This window comes from Capsicum annuum, chromosome 2 (genome assembly GCF_002878395.1).
Source record: "Capsicum annuum cultivar UCD-10X-F1 chromosome 2, UCD10Xv1.1, whole genome shotgun sequence".
Taxonomy (NCBI): Eukaryota; Viridiplantae; Streptophyta; class Magnoliopsida; order Solanales; family Solanaceae; genus Capsicum; species Capsicum annuum.
In genome coordinates this window covers 141,715,446-141,739,826 of record NC_061112.1, presented here as the reverse complement: position 1 = coordinate 141,739,826, position 24,381 = coordinate 141,715,446, and the positions used below count along the sequence as shown (strand labels likewise).

Here is a 24,381-nt window from a genome sequence, read left to right as displayed (position 1 = left end):
CTCAAGTATGTGAACTAGGACTAGTGGTTGCGTAATGACTTGTTAGTATCCAAATTCCATCGTATTTCTCATATCCATTTTAACCTTAGTTTTTGGTTGTGCACAAGTACTTGCTGATATAGTTTTGATACTACTACCAATATTCTCATTAAAGTGAAAGTTCAAAAGAAACCCGTAAATGTGAAAAATCCCCCAAGCCTGTCAGCGTCTTTTTTTCATGGTGGGACATTTTGTACAGGATTTAGCACCATCAGATATGGTTGATTTTGATGCACCATCAGATATACCCTCATCAAAGCCAAACTAAAAAGTTGCTGGCTTCGAACATATCCTAACAAAAATATTCATGTTACTGAACGTCTGAACATACTGATTCTGTTTTGTTAGTTTCTTGACTTTTATCTATATCCATCCTACAGATCTCCAAAAGCAATAAGATTACAAATACAATCCCATTCTAAACCTCTTAATTGTTCACATCTCGATTGAATCAAAGGCCATAGAAGTGATTCTCAACTAGTCAAGAAAATTAGGACACTAACAGACACAGGAGACAAATTTTCGTTCAAATTTGTGTCCCAGCTTTATTTTAAGTCGTTTAACCATGATAGGATCGATTGTGCACCCTTCCTCCATGAGCAATCTATCATTATATCATGAGCAACCCCATCAATACAGACGGTTGGCACGCCATAGAATCTTCCTGTTTCATCGAGTCCTTCTATGTCCTGAGAGAATCACAATCCATATGTTACTTTCGGAACACGAGAACTATTTAGCTCTCAGAGTTGCAAATACTTTTCAAAATTGTCCAAGAACTTACCACAATGAAATCATCCTTTGCTCCCACTATGAATACTTTAAATGCAGGATCCTCGAGTCGAGGGACAGGAAGAGATGCATTGAGCTTTCTTAGATCAAACAAAGGCATCCTTGAGCTTTCAGTCATTAGCTGTTGGTAGCTAAAAAGGAGAACAGAAAGAGCAAATGATGCCGTAAGACAATGTTGTATACATAGTTGATTCAATCAAGGTATTATTCCAACACATAAAAGATAATCTACCAACTTCCCAGCACAAAATGTTGACATAAAAATAACAATAACCATCTAAGTTCTAATTTGACTGACCGTGCAACCAGCTGATCCTCCATTGCTTCTGAAAAAAATGTTTCTTTACAAAGAGGTAAAGATGTTTGAAAAGCTTTGGCTGCCAGGCTCCGAGTTACCTGCTCGAAATATCAAATTCACCAATTTGAAAAACAACGATGCAGACAGTACAAAAAGAAAACGAATGAGATTTCACCCACTTAATGAGGATATAACCACTTTTTACCATCCATATTACGTAGAAAAAATTGTAAGAGGAAGAAGGGGCCAATGTTGCTTCAATATGTACATATAATAGCTTTGTAAATGCTACTAGCAAAGTCAATCAACTTTGATAGTTCATAGCTGAGGTAAGTCTGATATGGTTTCTTTAAACTAAATAGACAAACCTTGAAAGCAGCAAGAGGCTTGGAGAATAGATATCGCCATACTAACCCACTGCATAAAATAAAAGGGAAACAAATTATTGAGTGAAAACAAACTTTGTATGGAAGACAGGCTTTTCCAGTACCGGAAGTCACCTATTACCCGAAGGGGGTACCGAGCAAACAAGTGCCGCTCCAGAAAGATTGGGGAATAAACTTTTCTTTTCTGAATCAGAACCTGTAGTACCAAAAGACGAAAATGTATGAGTAGAAACAACCACTTTAAGGAACTTTTGGATTTACTCCTACTGGTATGAGATTTCGAAGAAATGACTTAAGAGTTTAGTGTGCTTTACGGTACAAGTGGGGCAAGCACCTTAAATAATACTTTAGGGACTAGAAAACCTAGGTCCACAATGTCACACATTAACGGACACATAAATTCTACCCCTTGTTCATATGTAAGCAAAATGAGGTAAATTCGACAAAAGAAATAATGAAATGAGATAAACTGATGAGGGCATCAACAAGGTGGGAGCACAGCACAAAGCTACACAATCCATTGAAGTAAACAGTAAAGATAAAAAGGCATATGATGTCTTTAATACCACGAGTGCTGCTGTGCTTAAACCAGTTTCTTGATTAAAAGAGATAAAATAGCAAAAGATCTTTGTTTTCATCTTATTCTTTTGGGCAAAATTAAGTGTTGGATAAATCAACCAAATAATGTTTAGAGTATACAATAGTTCACTCTACAGCTTGATCAACCAAGGCCTGCACAAAATGTCTCAAAAGTCAAACCGCAGCTACAAGTGAACGAAGACATATACTTCCCCCTTCTTAAGTTCCTGCATTGACCTTCCTTTAGAAGAACTTGAGTTCATAACAAGAATAACTTCCATTGGAACTAATCTATGAGGTACTGGGTAATCCCATAAATGTGGTTTGCCTTAGCAATGATTACCTTTTAATGCTTCTCTAGTATTTGCAATGTAATACTGAACAATAAGCCCCCCAAATGAATGTCCAAGCAATACTGGTGGAAACTTGATCTCTTTGTCGATGAAGTCAGCAATATCACTTGCATGTGTCTACTAAAAGCAGCAAAGTACAGAATTATAGGGCACCGAAAACCGTTTCCGTAATGCAATAAGAGAAACTTGAATGAGAAATGTCGTCAGCTTAAAGTCATTACTCTAGCAATTTCCTACCTTCCAATTGACAATCAACAAGAATCTAACAGAAAGAAATGTAAAATACCTGGAGGGTACCTGCAACTGCAGCAGCAGGTGAATCAGTTTCTCCCTGGCAATGTCAAAAAGATAAGATACATATTACTCTGTGTACCTTTGTTACCTGATAGTGTTGCATTGCTATTTCATCATTTAAATGATAATGAAATATCTTTGCGAAATAACTAGTGGAATCTAATTGAATAAGTACATTAACGTCAGCAAGAATTTCATTCGGGTGAATGTGAACTGGCTGAGATATACACGGCTTTCCCATTTCTTATGAAGTACTAAGAAAAACTTCTTACAAAATATATCAAAAGGTTTTTCCTAAGATAAACATTAGCTGGATCAATCAATCAAACTGCAAGTTAGTTCAGTCGGCGTTTAGATCATCAGTATTGGATTAGACATTATCATCAGTATTGAATTAGGCATACGCTTAAGATACATTCCATATTCATAATATTCTGGCTTTCAAAATACCATGATGAAGCTATTCTCAAGCAGATCTGGTTCTGGCAAATATGTTACTACCTCCAATTCATCCTTTTCAGTTTATTTCAAAAAGAATGTCTCTTTTTATCCTTGACAACTATTTCATTCCAACATTTCCATATGACACGTTTAAGACTGCAAGATTAACGAGCATTTTGGTATATATTTCACACATCTTTTCTTAGACTTTGTGCCAAGTTGAAACTAGACAGACAAATTGAAACGGAGGACAATAATCTTTCTTGATTCACTGTGTCTTGATTCACATATTCAACTCAAATGCATTTCAGAAATCATCAATATAGCTCAATTACCATGATGAAATCTAAGCATCGTGATTTCCACCCTACTCTACATCCTTTTATTAAATATAATTGCAGTTGTTGAAACATAGGAGTAGGTACCTGGCCAAGCAAGCTGAGAGCATAACAGTCATATCCATTTTGAGAAAAGAAGGGAAGCCAGTGTTCAGCCCAGCACCAAGCTGCATGAAAGCTTCCATGTACAAACACTAATGGTGGGTTTTCAGTACATGTTCTCTTTTCCTCTTCATCTGGTTGAAGTCCCTTTTGGAAGAGAACCTCCATGTTTAGACCAGAGGGAAGCTTGTGAAAAAGACGAGATTGTCCCTGCTTCACTTCATATGGAACCTTCATTTTGGCATCCCTCGTTAGGACAGCACGAGTTCTTGATATTCCTCGGTTGGATTGAACAACTTTGGGAAGAATCAAAGTACAGAGTGCGGTAGCCATTGTTTCTCAGTTTATCACTTTGGGAACTTTTTCCTTTGGTTTCTTTTATCTGTTTACCTAAATTAAATACTAGGAGTATTATTTTTGGTTAATTATGTATTTCATTAAAAAAAATTACTAATATCTAAAATTTCATTCAACCTTAAAATGATTGTCTACAAGGTTAGATCAATAATCACAGTGGTAATTAATTCAAACAGTAATCTTGAGAAAAAAAAAATACTTAGGACAGATGATAATTCACAAGTTAGTGATCAGACCTTTTTGTTCTTGATCAAATTTCTGGAAATGAACTTTTAACAGAACATAACATAGAATTTGAAATCACGACTCTGTACAACAAGATATTAGTAAATACTAATGAGAAACCCAATGAAATTTGAAATTGCAAAAGATGGTGCTTAATTTTGCACAAGTAAATAACATTAAGTAGCCGCTATTACAAGATGCTAGTACTACTTAAAAATAACAGTCGTTTTTTTAATGTATTTAAATTTTAGCTACTTTACTATTGTCTTTTCCCGTCTCATTTATAACAAAAATAAATAAATTAAGTCACTTATTTCTGATTTACTTATCACTATCATTTTTATTTAGTTTCTATGTTTACTTATTATTTTTGACAAATCAAGAAAAGACAATTTTTTTTTTCATATTTTACCCTTAAAATTAATTACTTGTTTTTCAGATTATTTTTTCAATACATATTAAGACTAAACATCAATTAATATGGGTAATATAATAAAGACATTGTTTTCTTAGTAGGTATATCAAATCAAAATGTGAAAAGTAAATTCGAACGAAAGATGTATAACATAGTGATTTATACTGAAAAATAAAATTGTGCAATTTTTCTATAAATTTCATACATTCACATACTTTGAGCTACTTGATTTAAGTTGTAGCACTGGGAAAACATGAATTACTGAGGCAAAGAAATTTGTTATTGCATTACTTTCCATGAATTATTTCAGAAAAATATCTTAAAGTTCAGTTCAAAGAGTTCAAACTTGAATCAGTTACTGTATTTTAAATACTACTGATGTGGTTATGTTTTAAACATTACTCCCTAAATGGCAAGCCACTAAATTCGAAGTTCACATCAGAGCTGGACCATTAATTGTTGGCCCAATTAGTCAGACCCAATTATCCAAAGTCCAACAACATTCAGCCCAATTCTCCCCGGCGCCCCGGTTAGCAGATTGAGGGAGGTTGTCGCTTGCTTGTCCGAGATCAACATGGCCTTTCATGGACTTCGCACTCCATTCTTCCTTAACTATCAATTCCCATTTTCCACTAAATTCATTTTAAATCTGGCTTAATTGAAGCTTAAAGCAGATTAATTGTCCCAAAAATGATGTCTCCGAAGCCACTTTCTGAAAATCGAGGTTCATCTCACTCTACTACCATCAGGTATCCGCATGTTAATCTTCTACTTTGATTTTATAATTTTTCTCTAAAATTTACACGAGAAGTAATTGTTTTTCCCATTAAATGCATTCTGTTTACTTTGATTTGTCATTTCCTAATACTAATTGGCGTTTAAAATTAATCTCTTTGGAGATGATTTAAAGTTTAGGAGCTTATGTTAATTTTTCCCATTTCTAAGAAATTGGATATTTCTCTTTGGAGTTTCGAGGGTTTACCTAAGGAATGTACTCAATCAACGTTCAATTTATGCATTGTATTAACTGGTTAAGCGTTCGATTGTTTTTTACGTTTCAATTTATTTGTTTATGGAGGCAAAAAAGATTTGGAAGCATGCACATTTTGACCCTACAACAACAACTTACCGAGTGTAATCCCAAAATGGGGTCTGGGGAGGGTAAAGTGAGATGAACCTTAATGAGCATACTGTATTTTTATCTAAATCACGGCTTTCCAAGATTACCCCTAGGCTGTTTCCGATAGACCCTCAGGTCAAGAGAAAAAAAAAAGTCCAAATCAGTATCGAGAAAGAAATAACAGAAATGAAACATTCACGGCAAAATAAAATACTATAGATAACATGACAAATCATTCTGAGCAGAATCATAACAATGTAAAACAATACTAGAAGTATAAAAGCAATAAATAATAACCAAACTTAGAGGACAAGAAACTCCAAGAGTAATATAGTGTATTTTTTTTAATCTTAGTGAGTTATCTCCTTTTTGTTTTCCAGCATTTGGTTAGGCATACAGATGTTAAATTTTTGTAGTGGTAGATAGTTGGGGTTGGGATGATGCATATTTGTTTGGTAATAATAATTTTCATGAAATAGGAGAGATAAGGGTTATATGTTGATAGTAGTAAGTGAAATCTAGAGTGGAGTGGAAATGACTCCTATTATGGGTGTATATGAACTCCTGTTTGGTGAAACTTTTTCCCTGAAGCACAAAATTTAATTTTGGCAAACAAGCACAGCAAAATAATTTCACCAAGAAATGTTTTCTTTTCTTTATGTCGTACCAAAATAGGGCCATTGTTCTCAACAGCTAATTGAGTCTAAACAAGCTAGAGAATAAGTTAAAAATCCTGGAGTATATCCTGCTAAAAGCTGGTGGGAAATTTGGTTTTATGGAGAGGTAAAATTGGCCAAGCAGATCCATCAGCAATAATATGCTTTCATAGATGAGACCTTCTTTTTCATAATGAGCATACTGTATTTTTATCTAAATCACGGCTTTCCAAGATTTTTTTCGAGGGCAGTGTCCAGGCCAGATTGTACATACTCAAACTATTACATCGAGTACCTGCTACCTCCTATCAGCATAGGTATGGGGTAAATCTGCTACCAAGACTTTGACATATGGGAAGATATCACCTAGTATTTTTGCCTCCGTTGAGATTCAAACCTAAGACCTCATGGTTCTCATCATCGTGGCTTCCCAAGAATTTGGCTAAGTTCATAAATAGTCAGAAGCACAAATGGATAATCCTGTTATTTTATTAGCTTTGGAGTTCTTAAATTTTAGTGAAGCAAGTTTTCCAACACTCTTATGTGAATAAGGCTATCAATTGTTGATGAACATGGTGGAAACGTGGATTTATCAATGTAGTTTGAGTCATATATGTAGCTTTGCCTCCTGCACTGTGAGTCTTGCTCCGTGATACCTTAGAAGCTATTACTGATAAAATTGTCTTAATGTAGGCAAACCCCCTTGCAGATAATCCATGTTGTTGGGAACTTTATGAGAATATGGTCAGTTTACTCCATGTACCGTTATTTGTCTCAGACAGGGGCTTCAGTTGTTCTTTTCATGTTCTTCTGTCTTCTTCCATCATGCATTTGGTTTCTAGTAGCACAAAAGCCTTGGAAGGGAAGGGCACTTTCTAATACACAGGTGCAGTAGAGCTGTCATTTTCTTCCTTTAGTAAATGTCTAAAAGGTAATAAAAGGTCATTTCATTGTCATTTATGCATTTTTGCTGATAATCTTCCTTTTGATAGGTGGTACCTTCGGTTGTAAATGGTGGTATAACAGCTCTTTACTTCATCTTGTGGGGAAAGGGCCTTAAATCTTGTGGTCCTGTTCGGTAAGTTCAAGGTTGAGTGATATTTTACTGTCACTTTGTTCCTTTCTTGAATTTGGTTTTTGCATTGTCCCTTTTTTCTTATTCAGTAACTCTGGCACTGAGTATACCTCAAAATCCTATTTGTGTACCTTGCATAACCACATGATAGATTATTTTGGTAAGCAAATGCTTTAGAATATCATCATTATGTCTTGCCCTTGTGGCTCTCTATACATGAAATGTATGATGATTCTGCTTGGGTCATCCGTCTGAATTTTTTTTTTTTTTGCTGTTAATTATCTAGTACCTTCTTGCGATTAAAGATTCTTATCCAATCAGGGCCATATTGGGTGAGTATTCTGGTGCTGTTCTAGGAGTATTATCTGGGGTGCTGTATGGAAGGGGGGGCCGTGTTTGGAAAAAGGTATACTTCTTGTTCAACTGCTGTATTTATTTATTTGCTTTGGAATTAGTACAAATCCTTATACTTTCATGTGATATAATTCTCCGATTATTGAAAGCATGAGCTTGTTGTTGATCTGTCTCTTTTAAACTTAAGCATATCTTTCATATTGGACTCGCACTAGGAAACTTTAATTTCTTCTCTTTATGATCTAGTAGCTTTAAGAACTCCCACATTCAAAGATGAAGGTGGCGGAAATGTGGATGTTGCGTTGGATGTGTGGGCTGACTAGGGGGGATAGAGTTCGGAATGAGACTATCAGGGAGAAGGTTGGTGTGACTCCAGTGGAGAATAAGATGTGGGAAGTCCGATTGAGATGGTTCGGACACGTGATGAGGAGGGGCGTGGATGCCCCGGTTCATAGGTGTGAGAGGCTAGCTTTGGATGGTTTTAGGCGGGGTAGGGGTAGGCCGAAGAAGTACTGGGGAGAGGTGATTAGGCGGTACATGGAGCAGTTACAGCTCACTGAGGACATGACCCTAGATAGGATGATCTGGAAGACGCGAATTAGGGCAGAAGGCTACGGTCAGTTTGGGTCGCTAGTGTAGGGAATTACTTGGTGAGGGTATTATTCTTGTTATGATACCTTGTTTCATGCTTTATTACGAGTCTGTTTACTTTTCTCTGTTTACTATTACTTGTGGGTGTCGTATTTATATTATGCCATCTTGTTCCATGCTTTACTATGAATTTGTTTAGTATTCCGTGTCTCGAGCCGGGGGTCTATCGGAAACAACCTTTCTACTTCTTTAGAGGTAGAGGTATGGACTGCGTACATCTTACCCTCCCCAGACCTCACTATGTGGGAATACACTGGGTTTGTTGATGTTGTTGTTGTTGTTATGATCTAGTAGCTATAAGTCTATTTCATGGTAGAAAATGGGATTAAGCAATTTGTATTCTCTTACTTATTGGAAAGAAAAGCAGTTGGAAAATTTTCTACTTCACTCTTCATTTTCTTGGTTGGTCATTCGTTGCTATTTTCCCCGTCATCAGGTTGGTGGACTCCTTGCAATGCTTGCATCTTTCTACTTTTTATCACAAGGATGGGCGATGGCTACATATTCTCCATTTCATATCCTTTCTATATTGAATTCTTCTCTCTAACAAACTCATTCTACATTAGCATTTTGTTCTTCAATTTCTTTCTCTGTTTCTCGCTAGATGAATCTTATGAAGCAACCAACTTAACTAACAAATACCATTTAGCAATGCCTCTGATGATGAAGCACCTACTGAACAGCTAGTTGGAATGAAGGAAATGCTTGTTCCTATTCTTGCTGGAATCTTGTCAGCACTTCGGAGGGTGATTGCAAGACGGGTCTCACTTAAGGTTTGCGTAGTCTCATCAAGCTATTTGATCCATTCAACTTTCTATCTTCTGGTACTTAAAGGAGGAAAAGTAAGTTGGCGTTGAATATTTCCCATCCCATTTACACAGAACCAACTGAAGAGGCGACTCCATGCCATAACCCTTACATCTGCGACATGCTTTTTGTTTCCTGTTGCCATGTGGGACATGATTATAGTGAGTACAGTTTGATACTTTTGGTGCCTATGTTAAGAATCTCTGCTTTTTCTTCTTGTTCTTCTTCTTCTTTTAAACTGCTTTCCTCCTTCGTTTGGAGATATTCAGGGATCTAACAATGTAGGGCTGCCTTTTTCTGCATGGGCTTTTTCAAGCACCATCTTATTTGGGATGATATTGATATTTTACATTGATAGCATCGCAGAGGAGAGGTGATATTTTGTGATCTCTTTCTGATTCTTGTTTAATTTTTAATTTACTAACTCTTAACTGATTGCTATTGCAAATACTGTCTGGTCCTCTTCTGACTTTATTAATTAATGTTAGTGATTTTACCTGATTGTCTAAAGATCTTCTCCATAACTTTTATCTTGGCGGTGTACGCCCATTATTGGGAATGATTCATGACTTATTACTTTGCATGCATTTCCCCCTCTTCTCTGCTAGCATTTCATTTTTCCGTCTTTACTTTTTATGTCGTGGACCATTGCAAGGTAAGAACAACTGTTGTGGAGTTAATGAGTTCCCTTCCAGCTTGATAAGTACTTTTATCATCTTTGATGGAGCTCAAGTAAGAGAAACATATATTGTGGTCTTTGTTACGTCTTTGGGTATGTTAGATCCTATCACCACAAGTGTTAGCTTTTGCTGTTCTGACTACTTCTGTATATTCGTTCAGTTCATTTTGATTTTTTCACTAGACCTGCAAGTCAACAGTCTCATGTGGAAGTTCTACATTATTGTCCATTTGTAGGTTGCATATGGTTTTCTCTTCTCCAAGGCACTTAATGGTTGCAGGAGGATGCATCATTGTCATGGAGATAGTATATAAAATGGACTTCTCGTTAATCGGCTTTCTTGTTTGTGCCGCCATCTTGGGAATTGGTATGATGCAATCTTCTTTTTTCCTTTCTCTTTTTTCGGGTTGGGGAAGGGTAAGGTCTAGGTACGTCCTACCCTCCCTAGATCCTGCTTCTAGGGTTAGGTTATACTGGGTATGTTGTTGTTGTGGGGAAGGATGGGGTTCATCTTTTCCAATTTGTTCCTGCACAGCTGTTTCTGCATATTCGATTGCTTTGCTAATTGAATCTGTCAAATGATGAATTGGTGAACATGAATAAGTTCTTAGACCTCAGTTTACTCGTCCATATCCTCTTAGCCATGCTATAGATAATGTATTTGCTTAAAACAACAATATACCCAGTACAGTCCCACAAGTGGGATCTGGAGAGAGTGGGGTGTACACAGACCTTATCGCTACGTTTATGGCTGTTTAGGTATAGACCCTCGGTTCAAGAAAATCATTTTTCAGAACAAGTTTAAAAGAAATGCTAGAGTCAAGCGCGACGATGAAAATATGAAAAAAGGAAATTCTGACGACAGAAATAGTAAGGATAATCAAAGTAAAAAAAGATTCAACAGTAGCAATAATACTGGTAAGGGAATGGGTAAGTGCTCCAAATGCGCCCTGCTCTACCACTGCAATACCTTTTGTTGCTTTTATAGTCGCTATCGGTCATAAATTTGTTTCGTTGAATAAATCATATATTATCGCATCCTCCCTCAAATTTCAGAAAAAAAAAGTTATTGCATGATATTTACTTTGCCTGAGCCATTTATTGGTTAGTGAGTTGGTCTCACTTCTAAATCTTGTAGGCATATATGAAGCCACATCCTTGGATCGTTCTAGGAGAGATTCTTTCCAACGCTCAGGCTCCAATGGTATCTTGGACGATCAAATGGAAATGTCTCCACTTCCCACTTGATGTGAGCGACCATTTCTCAAAGAGTTTGGTTAATTTTTTTTCACCTTTGTTTTGCTATTGCCATGTCTCTTTCTGGAAGATGGTCACAAGGATATGCTTTTGGATAAATTAATGTGATTTGGATTCTTAGTCAATGAAGTTAAAGAAAATTTTCTAGACTAGCAATAGTGTTCTTAAGCTACAGAATTTATAATTAGAATGATGTTCTGGTGGCATTTTAGCTTTGCTTCTTTGAGAATTACAAGGCCACAATAAGTAGTAACGTAATTCAAATCCCGGTCACAAGAATACTGGTGCTTCTTTCTGAACTTTCATTGTTTTTGTTTGTCCAGGTGCAATAGCAATCATATTTTTGACTCAGTTATAGTGACAAGTGATGCAAATGAGGAGAAACGTGTTTTGTGGTATGCTCCTTATCGTGTCGTGGTAATTGGCCTGAAACAATTTATGATACTTTCCATGTTAAGCAAACATCGAGTGGCTGGAAGTGTGGAAAGCACCCCAGGAATCTATATAACAAGCAGAATTGTCCTGTGCCTATTTCGGTTGATGGTTGCCAGGTTCCATCTACATTGAATTTGTGTTATGATTTGATTTGTATGACCAACAGGGTTAGCTTAGCAAAATATTTGTACAAACAGGATATGATTCTTCCCATATTTTTTGGATTTCTTCTTTCCTTCTCCACCAGCTTTAGATTATTTGAATGAAAAATGAGAAAAAACTAGTTGTGAGACAAGCTAGTGAGCAACCCAAGCGATTCTTCAGCGGCCAAAATGAGTACAAACTTTCTACAAAGAGCTACTTTTTACGGATATTATAGAACAAATTTCACCTTGCATGTCACTTAGAAGTCAATTATAGGCAACGGCATACAACAACATACTCAGTGTGATTCCACAAGTGGGATTTAGCCATTCGGGGAGGGTGGGGTCTACAACTTTAAGCCATTGGGTGAGAGGAGGAGAGATTTTTTTTGGCAGGAGGAAGATTCATGGAAGAAACCTGACATTCCGCCATCTAAAGCATTTAGATTTACTGAAAATAAAGGTAAGCAGATATCAGTTTTCAACTTGCATGCTTTTGTTGTTGAATGAAAATTATACTTTCTTCACAGTTGCATTAGCCAAAAACATTCAAAATTGTTAATTCTTTGTCAATGAGTTCTAGGCACTGTTTTTCCTGCACTACTTACTACAGCTTTAGTGAGGAGATGAATAACAATTCCAATGGGGCAAAATAGCAAGCAGAGAGACACAGAATGACGCGTTTCCATTCCATTTTGCAAACCATCGTGATAAACCTGCCTGTTTCAGATAAAAAGCAGCATTAGAATAGTTTTTGACAAGGCACCTTACTCCTAAAAGCTAGCTCATGAACTGAGAAATGGCCAAGGAAATAATTTTTTTTTAAAATGAGGTGACAACAGTCGATTCCGCAATTACCTGGAGCATGGATAATACAACATAAAAGCCTAACATTGAGTAAACTAAGAATACGGATGAGTATAAGTCTCTATGATACCATATAAAGAAAGATGGACCTTGGCTCCAACAAAACCCCAAATGCTAACTCATAAGGTGAGGATTGCCTAATAGGCAACATGACAATACGTTATAGGAGACAACTACCCATTTCCTCAACTAACTTGGGACACTCTTAACACATATTCAATGAAGCGTGTGTGTGTGTGTGAGAGAGAGAGAGAGAGACCTTGCAGCAAAAAGATCTACAGCCAGTAGGTGAATCCAAGCAGATGCTAATGTCATCTCACTGGAGAACATCTTTGCTATACCAGACAGCTGAACAGAACGAAATGTCAACAACCAAATCACGTAATCAGCACAAGATGACAACTATCATATGTTAAGCACAAGAACAAACCTCGGGAAGCCAGTATTTACTAGCAAACATCAGCCGAATTGTATCAGGTGTCCAAGACAGGTACAACAGATATGCGTACAGAAGTCCGAGCACAACATATGGTATGGCACTTTCCATCAATTTTCTGGTCTGCATTAAGTATTTAGTTATGCCCTCTTACAAAATATCTTGGAAAGGCCCAAAATCAGTATCTTACAATTAGATGATAAATCAATGCCACTGAAATCATGCCCCCATCAGTTCTACTTTTGTGCATGAAAAAGGGAGAGAGATATGTCTTCCAAAAAAAGAAATAAACGAGAGGTTCTTAAGTTGATAATATAACCAGAGAGCTTACTCTCTGGAAAATGGAAAAAAATAGAATGTTGTTTTACATAACTGAGATAACTTACAAGTTCGGCTTTAGGTGCTGCAACCATGAGGGTGTAAAATGGAAGAACGGCTGCTGTTCCTAGCGTAAAAACACTACTAGCTACTTGAGAACTAGGCAACCCTGTAAAAATAAGACACCAGTTGTCCCAAAAGTCCAAATAGATGATACGGAAATCTTTGCAAAGAGAGGTTTGTTCAGATTGAATATCAATGATTTGTTCTTCGATATACCACCCAACAACTCACATATAAAAATAGATTAGCTATTTAACTAAGGTTAACTATTGGATTGGCAAGAAAATCCTCTGATCTGAAGCATTAATATTCGTTGACTAATTTACAAATAATGACAGAATAGAACATGTATTCTTTTCAAGAAAAGAACATGCGTTGTATTCATCATGCCTGAAATGCCGTCTGCGACATCCATAATAGATTAAGCGGAAAAAGGTTATGATAATTCATCCCATCAATCTTACTGAGAAGCTACAGACCAAAAGCTATCACACATTTGCCACACTTCCTTCTACATGAAAGTAGGTCCGCTTTGTCTAGTTGAAAGTGTTAACGTTCTTCACCATGTTTCAAGTTTAATTCTGTTAACACATGTGTTGGTATCGAGATGTCATAACTACCTAAAGTGCATCATTATGTGATGACTGTACATTAAGATTCCTGACTGTATATAGCGAATGCCCAATAATTATCCAAAGAGAACCAAAAAAAGGTAGCAAAACATGAATTGAGTACCAAGGATAAATGATAAATACTAACAAAGCAGTGGGAAGAAAAGATTACACATAGCAGACACCCTGCAGCTTCTTCCTTGTGAAATATTTTGGAGGTTAGGCTGACGCATTACTGTTGATCCTCCGAGGAAACTCCATTCATTTCCATGCTTGATTCCTCGTTTCCGAACTCGATAACTTAAAAGGTCAGGGTCTATTATTTCAAGCGTGGGGGATGGAGTCTGGTTCCTCCTGACATAACAACATAGGATATGTGATGACAGAGCAGGTGTCCAGCTGGTCATCTACAGTAAGTAGTAAAGATTGATTACTTCTAATACCATAATAGTTTAGTAGGGTGGCATTTCATTAGAGTGTTAAATGAGTAGGAAAACCTCATTTCTTTTTTTCAAATTACCAAGTATAGATTAATTTTATTGAAGATATGTTGCTAATAGCATAATTCAATGGTCCCAGATTGACATTCAATTTGCTAAGCCTCCAAAGACTAACACCTCATTCTTCAAAGCTTTCCTTCCCAAACACCCCCTAATTCCTAAAGCCAAAAACATCTTCAAATGATAGAAAAAGTTCATCTAATCTCTTCTAATTGCTTAATTGTTCTGTACTAAGCGAATCTAGAATTTCTAGAACATGGGTGCACCAGTAAAAAAAAAAAAAAAAAAAAAGAAAGAAGGAAAAGTATATTAAATGAGAATTGATCCCTAGCCCTCTACATAAATAACTCAACATTTAACCTTCTTGTAATATGGGGGCCAATGGATAATAATATTATACTATTATTTTAGAAAATATATGTACATAAAATACCTTGTTTTATGGAGAGACCACGGGTTCACGCGCCCCATATTTTAGACTATAAATTTGCCCCTTCACTATCTACTTGAAATCTTCACTAGCGTTTTAACTGCTCTCAAATGTGACAATTCAGATCTAACCAAAAAGTATTACTAGTAAACAGTATGTTTCAGTATGGAAATTCAATTTAAAAATTGAGAACAATAAACACCAATTTAATTACCTGCACAAATGAAGAATTTTTCAAGACACAACATATATTACAAACTAATAAATATAGAGTAGCAGAAGAGCATACCTTGAGTGAGAATTGGGAAAGACAAAAGCAAGTAGAAGTTAAGGCCATGGCTGATTGGTATGAGAATTGCACAATAACTTGGAGGAACAAAAACAACAAGAATTAAAACATAACAGCCTCCTCATTCGGTGTAGATATACAAATTAAAGAGGATGGCAGTAATGGGAAAGTGTAATTTTAGCAAGGAACAATACTACTATCTTTTTGGAAGAAACAGTGTGTGTGTTGGAATAAAGAAAGAAAGTGGGTCTAAATTGGTCATGATGACAAGTACTGAAATCTACTTTTTCACAGAGTGAAAACTGAAAAGTGAATGAGATTTCACCGAATCCAAACAGACAAAGACACAACTCCCTATTGGATGGAAAGTTGTCCTACCACTTTTGTCTTTTTTCACTATTCAAAACTCAATTAATTGAAAGTATGTGGATTGTACAAGGTGGCGCACATGCATAACGGCTACATATAGTATATTTTAGTCATTAAATGATTGCTATATAGTAATATAATGTAAATTACCATCTCAATTAAGGTTAGATAATTTGATTTGATATTGTATATTTATATGACTGTGTTTTTACCAGAGAAATAAACCATCATAAATAAAACAAATGTGGACCATTATAAGGAAAGGAAACATGCTGGATTTACAGAACCATGAGATTTTCTTTCCATTGGTCCAACTTCTGACAGGCTTATCCTTTATTCTTTCTCCGGATTATCTTTGTTCTCCTAAGATTTTTAAGTAGGAAAAAGAAAATTTATAATTAGCAGTAGAGGTGTTTTTAACTTGCCACAGCCACAGGCAAATGTTTTCAACAGACCTGAGAATAATATCTTTATCATGTCGAACGCATTGAGAAATTAAAGAAAGCTGATTCTGTCCTCTCAATAGTTAAAAAATTGTTTTTTTCTTTCACGTACAACTCAATAAAAGTCCTTAATTAGTAAAGCTATAGAGGAATAAGGAGGGTCATATCCCTTAGTCTTTCAATAATGTAAAGAGGGTGTTTCTACCATGGAAATCTTACAAAATAAATTAGCTTAATTGCTTTCAGCTCTTCCCCTTTTTACCCCACTTAAACAGAGAAAAAAACCAACAGAAAAACAGGATCACTGCAGAAATGGCTAGGGGCTGGTATGTTGGTCCAGCCATGAAATAATGTCACCAAAAACTCGAAGTATCATTTCATCCGACTCACCCTCGAGCAAGGCATGACAAGCATCTTCGTAAAGAAACAGCTTTTTGTCCGAACTACTTGACCTCTCATACAGCGCTTTGCTAACCGATGGATCAGTTACTACATCACTCTTTCCGTGCAAGATTAACAATGGCATAGATACCTGTAAAATAATACCATTATCATTATGTAGATAACGATTTGATATACAATGATTACAAACGCATATTGCACGAAAGTTGGAATTAAGTCATGCTAATTACAAAGATCCTGGCAGAAGGAGCAGTATAGTTGAGGCCATAAAACACAGATGTTACTAATTTTTTACTACTAGAGACACCGGATTACCGTAGAATCATATCCATATTTTTTCCTGTTCCAATTCACCTCGGTGCTGGCACTAACAATCACCATCAGCAAAAGAAGTTTATCATTAACTATGCAAATAAGAAACTCAACTATCCCCCGATTCCCTATAAGGTTGCTTATGAATCGTTTCTATCTGTTCTTCTCTATTCAAGTAAGTTTCGTTCCAATACAAACTAATCTAGGTAAATTTCCATTTATTCAAAAGAAACTCCATGGTGCTTCCCTCGAAGTGATTTTAAGTCTACCTCCACTTGATCACCTTCAACCATTATATTATCATATGTAACGAGGGTGCATTTAGTGGTCTATGTAAGACATGGTCACACTCTAGGAAACCTTCTCAATGTTCTCACAAGTTGTCCTCTGTATATGCTACTTGTGACAACTTCAGATGTTATTATTTCTAATCTTTCTAATTTTATATGACCACATATTTATCTTAATATTTGCATTTCTACGACATTCATTTGAAACTTCCCGTTCATTCCCATTTAATATTAGTGATTGGCTGATTGCAGAACCATTCAATGGAACATATCTTTCACCATGTTAGGCATTTTTATGTTGCATAACACGTCCCATAGCACTCACTCAAAGTTTAAGTCAGCAAGGGAAAAGATTTTCTAGAGGGGAAGTTTTTTCAAGAAAGAATCAAATTCTAGCAAAGTTGTTACTTTCCTCGATTAATCAGTTCTCAAAGTGATAGTGGGAAGAGTTTTGTGGATCCAGGGTCTATCCTTTGTAAAGAGATTCAAGTATTTTGAGAATACTAACCTCCTGGAAAACAAAATCTGCTATAGTTAATGTCTGGTGTTCATTTTTTACGATTTCAACAAAGCAGGAAAAACAAGTCAGGTTAGCATCAGGAGATAAAGAGCTTAAAATGGAGTTAAAATGTGGAATGTGACATCCTTTTTGCGAAGGATTTGCCCAAGTTAATGTTCCAGTGGGTACACTCTTGCACTTATTACCCATCCCTTCCCATCTGAAGTACTGTTCTTTTTGGCAGAAAGAAAAGTTCTGCAGGTTGATCATAGTTATGGACAGTTCTTGGCACTCTTTATCAAGCTAAATGAGGAGACCGTTCGCTAAACTACAAGAGCTAAAGATACAACACCTTCTAGAATAAATTACAAAGTCGAAATAAAAAGCTTTTTAATATCAAGAAGAAACTTGAACCTCATTAAATACTGCCGACAGAAGCCGATTTACGATAAAAGAAAACCTTTGTTCTTTACTACTCATCCATTATTCTAATGTACATGTATTTATATACGGAAAAAAGAAAACCTAGAGATTTTAGGCATATGCATACATGTAGGAGATAACAAAGAAATATTCCTGTAATAAAATTTCCTACAATTACGATCTCCTCCAATCATGGGATTTTGATCAATCTCTCATCGTCAATAGATAAAAACAAAGGGAACTACACACCGACCATGGAGCAGCTCCAACAAATGGAAATTATTCACATATTAACCTTTAAACAGTTGACATAGTGATGAACTTTTATACAAATTCAAAGAAAAGTTGAAACACGTGACATACCTTTTCTAGTAGTCCCTCTATCTCTTTTGTGGCATTCAGCAACTCCAGGGCGGTTTGTAAACGGGGTTTATGTTTGTAACAGAGGACATTATAGGCGGTCTGCACACAGAAGACACAGGTTACATCTTATATGAGAAACGGGCGGCGTGTATCTGTGCATCTAATTATGATGCTCAACAAATCAAGATAGTCCTACTGGAAGCTATTCAACATCATTTAATGCAATTGAGATAGGTAACAGTGACTTTCCTGGCACAAGCACTATAAGCTTCTGATATTGTAAAACATCACTTTCCTGATCTCCTGAAACCTATTACTTTTCAGAGCTAATTCATTACAGAAAACAAAGAGATACGTACCAGTTCCCTCTTCTTTGCATCTCTGACTGCCAACTCTCCTAAATCCTGTGTTGGAACTAGCTTCTGTGTTGGAAGCAACTTTGCAACACCAATTAAAATTTGTGTTACTAACCATGATGGAACCACGTTATCTGCAAGCTATATGATAAACCAGTCATCAGTTTATATGAATAAGAGGTAGCAGTAAGAATTGAAAAGCATTTCCAGAGATATACTTTGCACATAGGTGCAACAAGAATAGCACCGTTCCAAGCATTAGGTTGCTTCCGGTGCACCTTCAAAGCTATTGCTCCACCCATGGATTCCCCAAATAGGAAGCTTGGGAGATTACGGAACTCTGGCTTTTCTGCAACCAACTATTAACTGTCAATTTTTTCACCGATAGAGTGTCAAGAAAATAAGAAAATGCAATGACATTCAACACCAAGTCATCATGTTCGTGCTTTCTTGCTTGATGCTAGTCAAATACCAACATCTACACGGAGAACTAGCAACTTGCTTTACATAGATAATATTTTACATTTTTATCTAAAATGCAGGACACAGATTTTTCCGGCATGAAATATGTATATAGTCTATTTACTATCTAGCACACTGAAGTCGACAGATAAAGATCCTATGAGGGTAACAGCAACCAGGTTCAAATAAGGTCAATCATATCGTATGCTACACAATTATTTAGGTCATTCAGATGACCAATATTAACAGGCCCTCATTTTGCTCTTCAAATAAGTCTCCGCCCCAAAAGAAAGATTATTTCAGTTTACTTATATATTCCCACGCGATAATCTCTGCTTACTGTAAATGGAAACTTTCTGCCTCTCACTTTTTGTTGATTTTAAAGTTATATGCTTCACAAGTTGAATTAAATTTATTTAGATTATGAAATCTAAAAGTTGTTAAAACTTAAAAGGTACCTTTATATCTAATTCTGGACAAACTTCTCTTGACAACTATGTAGTTTTAAGTTTACCCTTATACTTTATTCCGTCAAACTAAGACTAAGAAAATGACCTGAGAGAGTGTCTGACATATATGAAGAGGAGACACTAGACTAATTTATTATGAGAAATTTTTATGTATAAATTAGCTTGTTAGTTTCATACCCAAATGTAAGTAGTTTGAATCCAATTTCTACATATTATGTGTGCCGTGACCCACTCGGAAGGATCCATTTAATGATGAAGTAGGTTATCGGTTATCCAATTGAGCCATACCTTTAACTTTTGAGTAATGCTCAATGACGTCATCAACCAGCTTGTCAAAACTTGGTATGTAGCCATGAAGACCTTCTGAAAGCCCAAACCCGGGGTAATCCATTGCAACAACTCCATAACCTAAAGATGCTAATTTCCTTGCAATGCCTACAGATCAGGATAGTTATTAGAAACTTTTTTGTAAAAAGTAACTTGTCTGAGACTTTAAATGCTTTTGCAAGCCACAAACCTTCAGCAAAAAAAGTGCATGAATCCCCATAACCATGACAAAAATAGACAATAGCTTTTGGACGTGTCTCCGGAAGCCAACTTTTGGAGAAGATTTCAAGCCCTCGAGAATTAACCTCATAAGACTGCCACAGAATGTTGCAAAATTATACAATGTAAAACACATAAATATTATGGTTACAACATCCAAATATAAAAAACTTGTACACAAAAGAGACTCTTCTTGCTTTGCCTTAGTACAAGCAAGGGAAAAGCACTAGTACTCGAAGCATCCTTGAGGGACCAAGTCATCTTTCTCAAACTATCCCCCAAGTTTAATGAGTATGATTTATAAGAATGTCTACGTTACTGATAATAGGTCATAGATTTTGGAGCTTATAATCGTATGAACGAAGCATTTCACCATCCAATATGAGTAAGAAATAGTCTCATAATCAGAATAGAAGGTTGACAGTTATATAAGGAAACTAAATCCCAATTTAATTCTTCTTATGGAATCTCATCTCTCCTATGCTAATCTCAGTTCATCAAATAAGAAGTGAGCAAATAACATTTACTAAATTCAACACAAAATTCTCGCATTAGCTCCGTTTGTTTTTGTTTTCATTTATTCATTTTTATAAGTTATTAAAATCATCTCTCATTTTGAAAGGAAAAGTAGGAAGAAGCCATAACTTATTAGACTACTAAGTACAGAATAAACTAACACGAATGACGTTTTAGTAAGGAGTAAGGAAAATCAGGCAATAAGGCACCAACACGTTTCCAACAACATTAGAAAAAAGGAAATAAGAGCATAAGCTTTACCTCCGTCATCTTCAATCCAGCATGTGGCACCTGGTGCAAAGATAGACGAAGCAATCATTAAAAGAACATAAAAGATCAGTAAGAACACGCTACTTCCATGTAGGATATCACGCCCATTTGGGAACATTCATTCCTCCATCGCAGTAGACGACAAAGGCAAGAAATGTATACAAGTCTCAACCGTAAATGCTTCCAAAAGCTATAACAACCTTTAAAAACACGACATAAGCTTACAGTAGAAGGTGCATTTGCCAAGATTATGTACATACCACAATTTTCTCCAGATAAATGCTTATTTTACGAAAGATTAGTAAGAAACACGTTACTTCCATGTACGTAGGATATCACAGCCATTTGGGAACATTCATTCCTCTGTTACTGTAGACGACAAAGGCAAAATATATATACAAGTCTCAACATGAATGCTTCCAAAAGTTATAACAATCCTTACAAAGACGACATGGCAAACTTACAGTAGAGGGTGCATTTCGCAAAGATGACATACATAAAATAATTTTAACCAGATAAATGTTTTTGCTTACTTTACGAGAATATACAAGTGACAAGTATCTTTTCACCTTTCCAGGAACTGGATGATGACGTACAAAAATCTCCAACTTACTTTACGAGAATATACAAGTGACAAATGTCCTTTCACCTTTTTAGGCACCGAATGATGATGTACATAAACCTGCAACTTATTTTATGAGAATTTACATATCAAATGTCCTTTCACCTTTTCAAGAATCAAATTATGATGATTGACAAACAAAATTAATTGCTATCCAATCAGATGTAAGATGGAAAAAAACCAATTTTGTTGATGGTATTTTCAGTTTCTTAAAGCCATAGGTTTTCACCTGGATTTTGAGAAAATGTGCCATTAATGTATTGAGCTCTAATTGGCAGAAAGAAAATAATCAATCTTGAAATGCCTTTGAACTACTAACAGTATTTCAAAGTGAATTAACACTTATAGAGAACTTCTTGAATCTAGATGGTCTACAATCAAGTGCGGATTCAGTATTCACTTTGGACCATTGTTAGTTGTCCAAGGGCATCTCAAGATTGACCACTCCCTTTATAGCCAATTAGTGGCCAGTACATTAATTTCACATTTTTCCTGAATTCAGGCGAACACTTATTTTTGACTTTAATAAACTGAAAATATGGTTTTTTTTCCATCTTACATCAGATTTTTTAACTATTAATTCTGCTTTTCAATCATCATTCAATTCTGAAAAGGTGAAAGGACATTTGATACATATATTCTTGTAAAGTAAGTTGAAGATACGCCATCATTCAATTCCTGAAAAGGTGAAAAGACATTTTTCACTCGTATATTCTCGTAAAGTCAGCAGTTATCTGGTTAATATTGTTTCATTTACGACATCTTTGCGCATTTGGTTCTTGAATAGCTGAAAGAACATTTATCACTCGTATATTCTCGTAAAGTAAGCATTTATTTAGTTAAAATTGTTCTATGCACGTCAACTTGATTTGCAAATAATTACATGTAAGCTTGTTTTCCATCTTCCTAAAGATTGTTATAGCTTTTAGAAGCGTTGACAGTTGAGACTTGCATACTAATCTCTAACTACATACTTGTTAAATCCACCATCGCATTATATGAGGCGGTGTGTTCAGTATGACTGAAAGCATTTCCCTCCGAAAATGTGTTCCTTATTGTGTGCTTATCTTGAAGCCTGGAAAATATTTTCTCCGCACATTATTTTCCACCAGAAGAGCCGGAAATGACTTCACTCACTTATTGGCGGAAGTAATTTTCCTTTTACAAATATCCTAAATCTTACTCCACATCACTTGCTTCCATTAACGGTTTTTTTTCCTATCAACCTTTAATATTCAAATTTATGTCGAAACATTATTCTCATACCTTATCCTATACACCTTGCAAAATTACCATATCACCAAACTCTATATCCAATCATACACTAGAAAATGATTCAAACAAATCATTTTTCTGGGTAAAACATTCCATGACATGGAACTCCATAGCAAAGGCACTCATTGTTTGGCATGCGGAATGGGATAAACAAGGATATTCCATGGGCTGGGATACCCAATGGGATTCTATATGGGGTTGTGTGGTTCACGGAATAAGGTGAGATATTCCAGGATTACGCATGGGATAAAAGTTATACTGCGTTTGGTTCATAGTAGAAATTTATCCTAGGATAAATTAATTTATACCGTCTACCAAACGCAATGTTAATTGTATCCCAGGATTAAATATCCAACTTTATCGTATCCAACTTAGGATTATCTTATCCCATCTCTCAGGTGGGATAAATTAGTTCCGGAATTATAATCCTGGTAAAACAATCCCTGTGGAAATATTTATAACCGAATGCAGGATAAAGGGCTATTATTCTTATCCCTCATATCAAACGGCCATCTAGATCACATTACACAAATTTGCAGTCTATAAAGCAAGAATCATTTTAAATTTTTTTTAGTATCCCACATAAATACTTGAGTACCTTTGCAGCTTCCACCCTAGACCAATATATACCCCAGATCAAGAAAACATGAATATCAATCATTTACATGCAATAAGAATCCAAACTTTGAAACTAAAAAATTAATCTTTTCTTCCTTATTAAATTAACAATGACAAACAATGATTAAGACATTATATATACCTTAAATAAGATATGATCAATTGAAAGCTGAATATCTTTAAATGCCTCTCTAGCACAACGCCTGGCCTCCACGTTGTCCATATCTGCATCTAATATCTTCTGCAATTCCTCACTAATACCTGGAAATTTCACCTGATTCCCCATTAACAAACCTCTAGGTAGAAAGAAACTGAAAAAAGCCAAGGAATCTTAATGCACATAGGAGTTGATCATGACTGGCTTTATAAAGTAGTAGTCAATTCAACAAAATGTATCACGTATGTAACACCTTTCTAGAAGGTGTACAATTTAGAAGAAAAGGTATTGGGATTATATACAACTTTGACGAGAAAATTATAAATTAAAGGTGTATGAAATCAGAATTGAGATGTGTGATTTTCTTTATTTTTTTGGTTTACTTTTCTGATTACTGACCAAATTGAGAAATTTTAGGAGGTTGGCGGAGGAATAGGGAGTGTGACAGACATGCCTTGCCCTAATATATAGAATGGATTACTTAATAACTTGAATAGAAATTATCAAATTAATACGGACTTGAAAGTGAATATCAAATACAAAGTAAACACAAATTTAAGGATGGATTTTTTTTTAATTAACTAAATAAATAAAGTTTTGACTTTTAGAACAAATGGGATGAAAAGATGCTCATAAAGTTTGCTCCTATTCCTAGTCAATAGTATATCTTTAGTAAAA

At 35.7% G+C, this 24,381-nt stretch overlaps 4 protein-coding genes across 13 annotated transcripts; 1 reads left to right on the top strand and 3 right to left on the bottom strand.

Annotated features, from left to right (window-relative positions):
- Window positions 1-327: 327 nt before the first annotated feature.
- LOC107860057 lies at window positions 328-4,385 on the bottom strand. Of its 2 annotated transcripts, none has more exons than XM_016705272.2 (9): window positions 4,216-4,385; window positions 3,608-4,012; window positions 2,734-2,778; window positions 2,438-2,564; window positions 1,630-1,711; window positions 1,498-1,546; window positions 1,130-1,227; window positions 824-962; window positions 328-728 (listed from the first exon to the last, which is right to left on the bottom strand). In XM_016705272.2, the coding sequence occupies exons 2-9, from the start codon at window positions 3,953-3,955 to the stop codon at window positions 585-587; spliced, it is 1,032 nt and encodes a 343-aa protein (XP_016560758.1). In that variant the 5' UTR covers window positions 3,956-4,012; window positions 4,216-4,385; the 3' UTR covers window positions 328-584. The 2 variants fall into 2 exon arrangements, 1 of the variants encoding a protein (XP_016560758.1); XR_007052481.1 differs by having other exon boundaries at window positions 715-728; window positions 824-952; window positions 4,216-4,340.
- Window positions 4,386-4,865: 480 nt separating this feature from the next.
- LOC107860053 lies at window positions 4,866-11,894 on the top strand. Its single transcript, XM_016705253.2, has 11 exons — window positions 4,866-5,368; window positions 7,089-7,281; window positions 7,388-7,473; window positions 7,792-7,876; window positions 8,912-8,990; window positions 9,118-9,248; window positions 9,357-9,443; window positions 9,552-9,655; window positions 10,198-10,328; window positions 11,100-11,210; window positions 11,542-11,894. The coding sequence occupies exons 1-10, from the start codon at window positions 5,310-5,312 to the stop codon at window positions 11,207-11,209; spliced, it is 1,065 nt and encodes a 354-aa protein (XP_016560739.1). The 5' UTR covers window positions 4,866-5,309; the 3' UTR covers window position 11,210; window positions 11,542-11,894.
- Window positions 11,895-12,073: 179 nt separating this feature from the next.
- LOC107860054 (protein ABA DEFICIENT 4, chloroplastic) lies at window positions 12,074-16,032 on the bottom strand. 9 transcript variants are annotated; one of them, XM_047407260.1, is made up of 8 exons: window positions 15,311-15,883; window positions 14,240-14,498; window positions 13,486-13,586; window positions 13,290-13,370; window positions 13,094-13,222; window positions 12,923-13,011; window positions 12,405-12,516; window positions 12,074-12,247 (listed from the first exon to the last, which is right to left on the bottom strand). In XM_047407260.1, the coding sequence occupies exons 1-8, from the start codon at window positions 15,356-15,358 to the stop codon at window positions 12,245-12,247; spliced, it is 822 nt and encodes a 273-aa protein (XP_047263216.1). In that variant the 5' UTR covers window positions 15,359-15,883; the 3' UTR covers window positions 12,074-12,244. The 9 variants fall into 9 exon arrangements, with proteins under 9 accessions (XP_047263216.1, XP_047263218.1, XP_047263219.1 ...); XM_047407262.1 differs by lacking the exon at window positions 12,074-12,247 and adding an exon at window positions 15,025-15,147 and having other exon boundaries at window positions 12,271-12,516; window positions 14,240-14,445; window positions 15,311-16,032; XM_047407263.1 differs by lacking the exon at window positions 12,074-12,247 and adding an exon at window positions 15,025-15,121 and having other exon boundaries at window positions 12,271-12,516; window positions 14,240-14,445; window positions 15,311-16,032.
- A 142-nt stretch (window positions 16,033-16,174) lies between these two features.
- On the bottom strand, window positions 16,175-24,135 carry LOC107858306 (caffeoylshikimate esterase). The gene is made up of 8 exons (XM_047407258.1): window positions 23,689-24,135; window positions 21,023-21,052; window positions 20,217-20,340; window positions 19,988-20,134; window positions 18,986-19,116; window positions 18,771-18,908; window positions 18,412-18,510; window positions 16,175-16,654 (listed from the first exon to the last, which is right to left on the bottom strand). The coding sequence occupies exons 1-8, from the start codon at window positions 23,830-23,832 to the stop codon at window positions 16,439-16,441; spliced, it is 1,029 nt and encodes a 342-aa protein (XP_047263214.1). The 5' UTR covers window positions 23,833-24,135; the 3' UTR covers window positions 16,175-16,438.
- Between the last annotated feature and the right edge of the window lie 246 nt (window positions 24,136-24,381).

What these genes read in the sequence shown, in the direction of transcription:
- LOC107860057 (XM_016705272.2), bottom strand. Translation starts at nt 3,955, where the DNA reads ATGGCTACCGCACTCTGTACTTTGATTCTTCCCAAAGTTGTTCAATCC. An exon ending in CAGTTGCAGGTACCCTCCAG is followed by an intron (nt 2,565 to 2,733) that starts GTATTTTACATT and finishes TGCTTTTAGTAG; the next exon opens with ACACATGCAAGTGATATTGC. An exon ending in CAAAGGATGATTTCATTGTG is followed by an intron (nt 729 to 823) that starts GTAAGTTCTTGG and finishes TGATTCTCTCAG; the next exon opens with GACATAGAAGGACTCGATGA.
- LOC107860053 (XM_016705253.2), top strand. Translation starts at nt 5,310, where the DNA reads ATGATGTCTCCGAAGCCACTTTCTGAAAATCGAGGTTCATCTCACTCT. An exon ending in GGCTACATATTCTCCATTTC is followed by an intron (nt 8,991 to 9,117) that starts ATATCCTTTCTA and finishes ACTAACAAATAC; the next exon opens with CATTTAGCAATGCCTCTGAT. An exon ending in TGCCGCCATCTTGGGAATTG is followed by an intron (nt 10,329 to 11,099) that starts GTATGATGCAAT and finishes TAAATCTTGTAG; the next exon opens with GCATATATGAAGCCACATCC.
- LOC107860054 (XM_047407259.1), bottom strand. Translation starts at nt 15,358, where the DNA reads ATGGCCTTAACTTCTACTTGCTTTTGTCTTTCCCAATTCTCACTCAAG. An exon ending in TCTTTTCTTCCCACTGCTTT is followed by an intron (nt 13,587 to 14,239) that starts GTTAGTATTTAT and finishes TTATTTTTACAG; the next exon opens with GGTTGCCTAGTTCTCAAGTA. An exon ending in CATTGATTTATCATCTAATT is followed by an intron (nt 13,223 to 13,289) that starts GTAAGATACTGA and finishes TACTTAATGCAG; the next exon opens with ACCAGAAAATTGATGGAAAG.
- LOC107858306 (XM_047407258.1), bottom strand. Translation starts at nt 23,832, where the DNA reads ATGGGGAATCAGGTGAAATTTCCAGGTATTAGTGAGGAATTGCAGAAG. An exon ending in ATGCACTTTTTTTGCTGAAG is followed by an intron (nt 20,135 to 20,216) that starts GTTTGTGGCTTG and finishes CCTGATCTGTAG; the next exon opens with GCATTGCAAGGAAATTAGCA. An exon ending in ATGCAAAGAAGAGGGAACTG is followed by an intron (nt 18,511 to 18,770) that starts GTACGTATCTCT and finishes TTCTGTGTGCAG; the next exon opens with ACCGCCTATAATGTCCTCTG.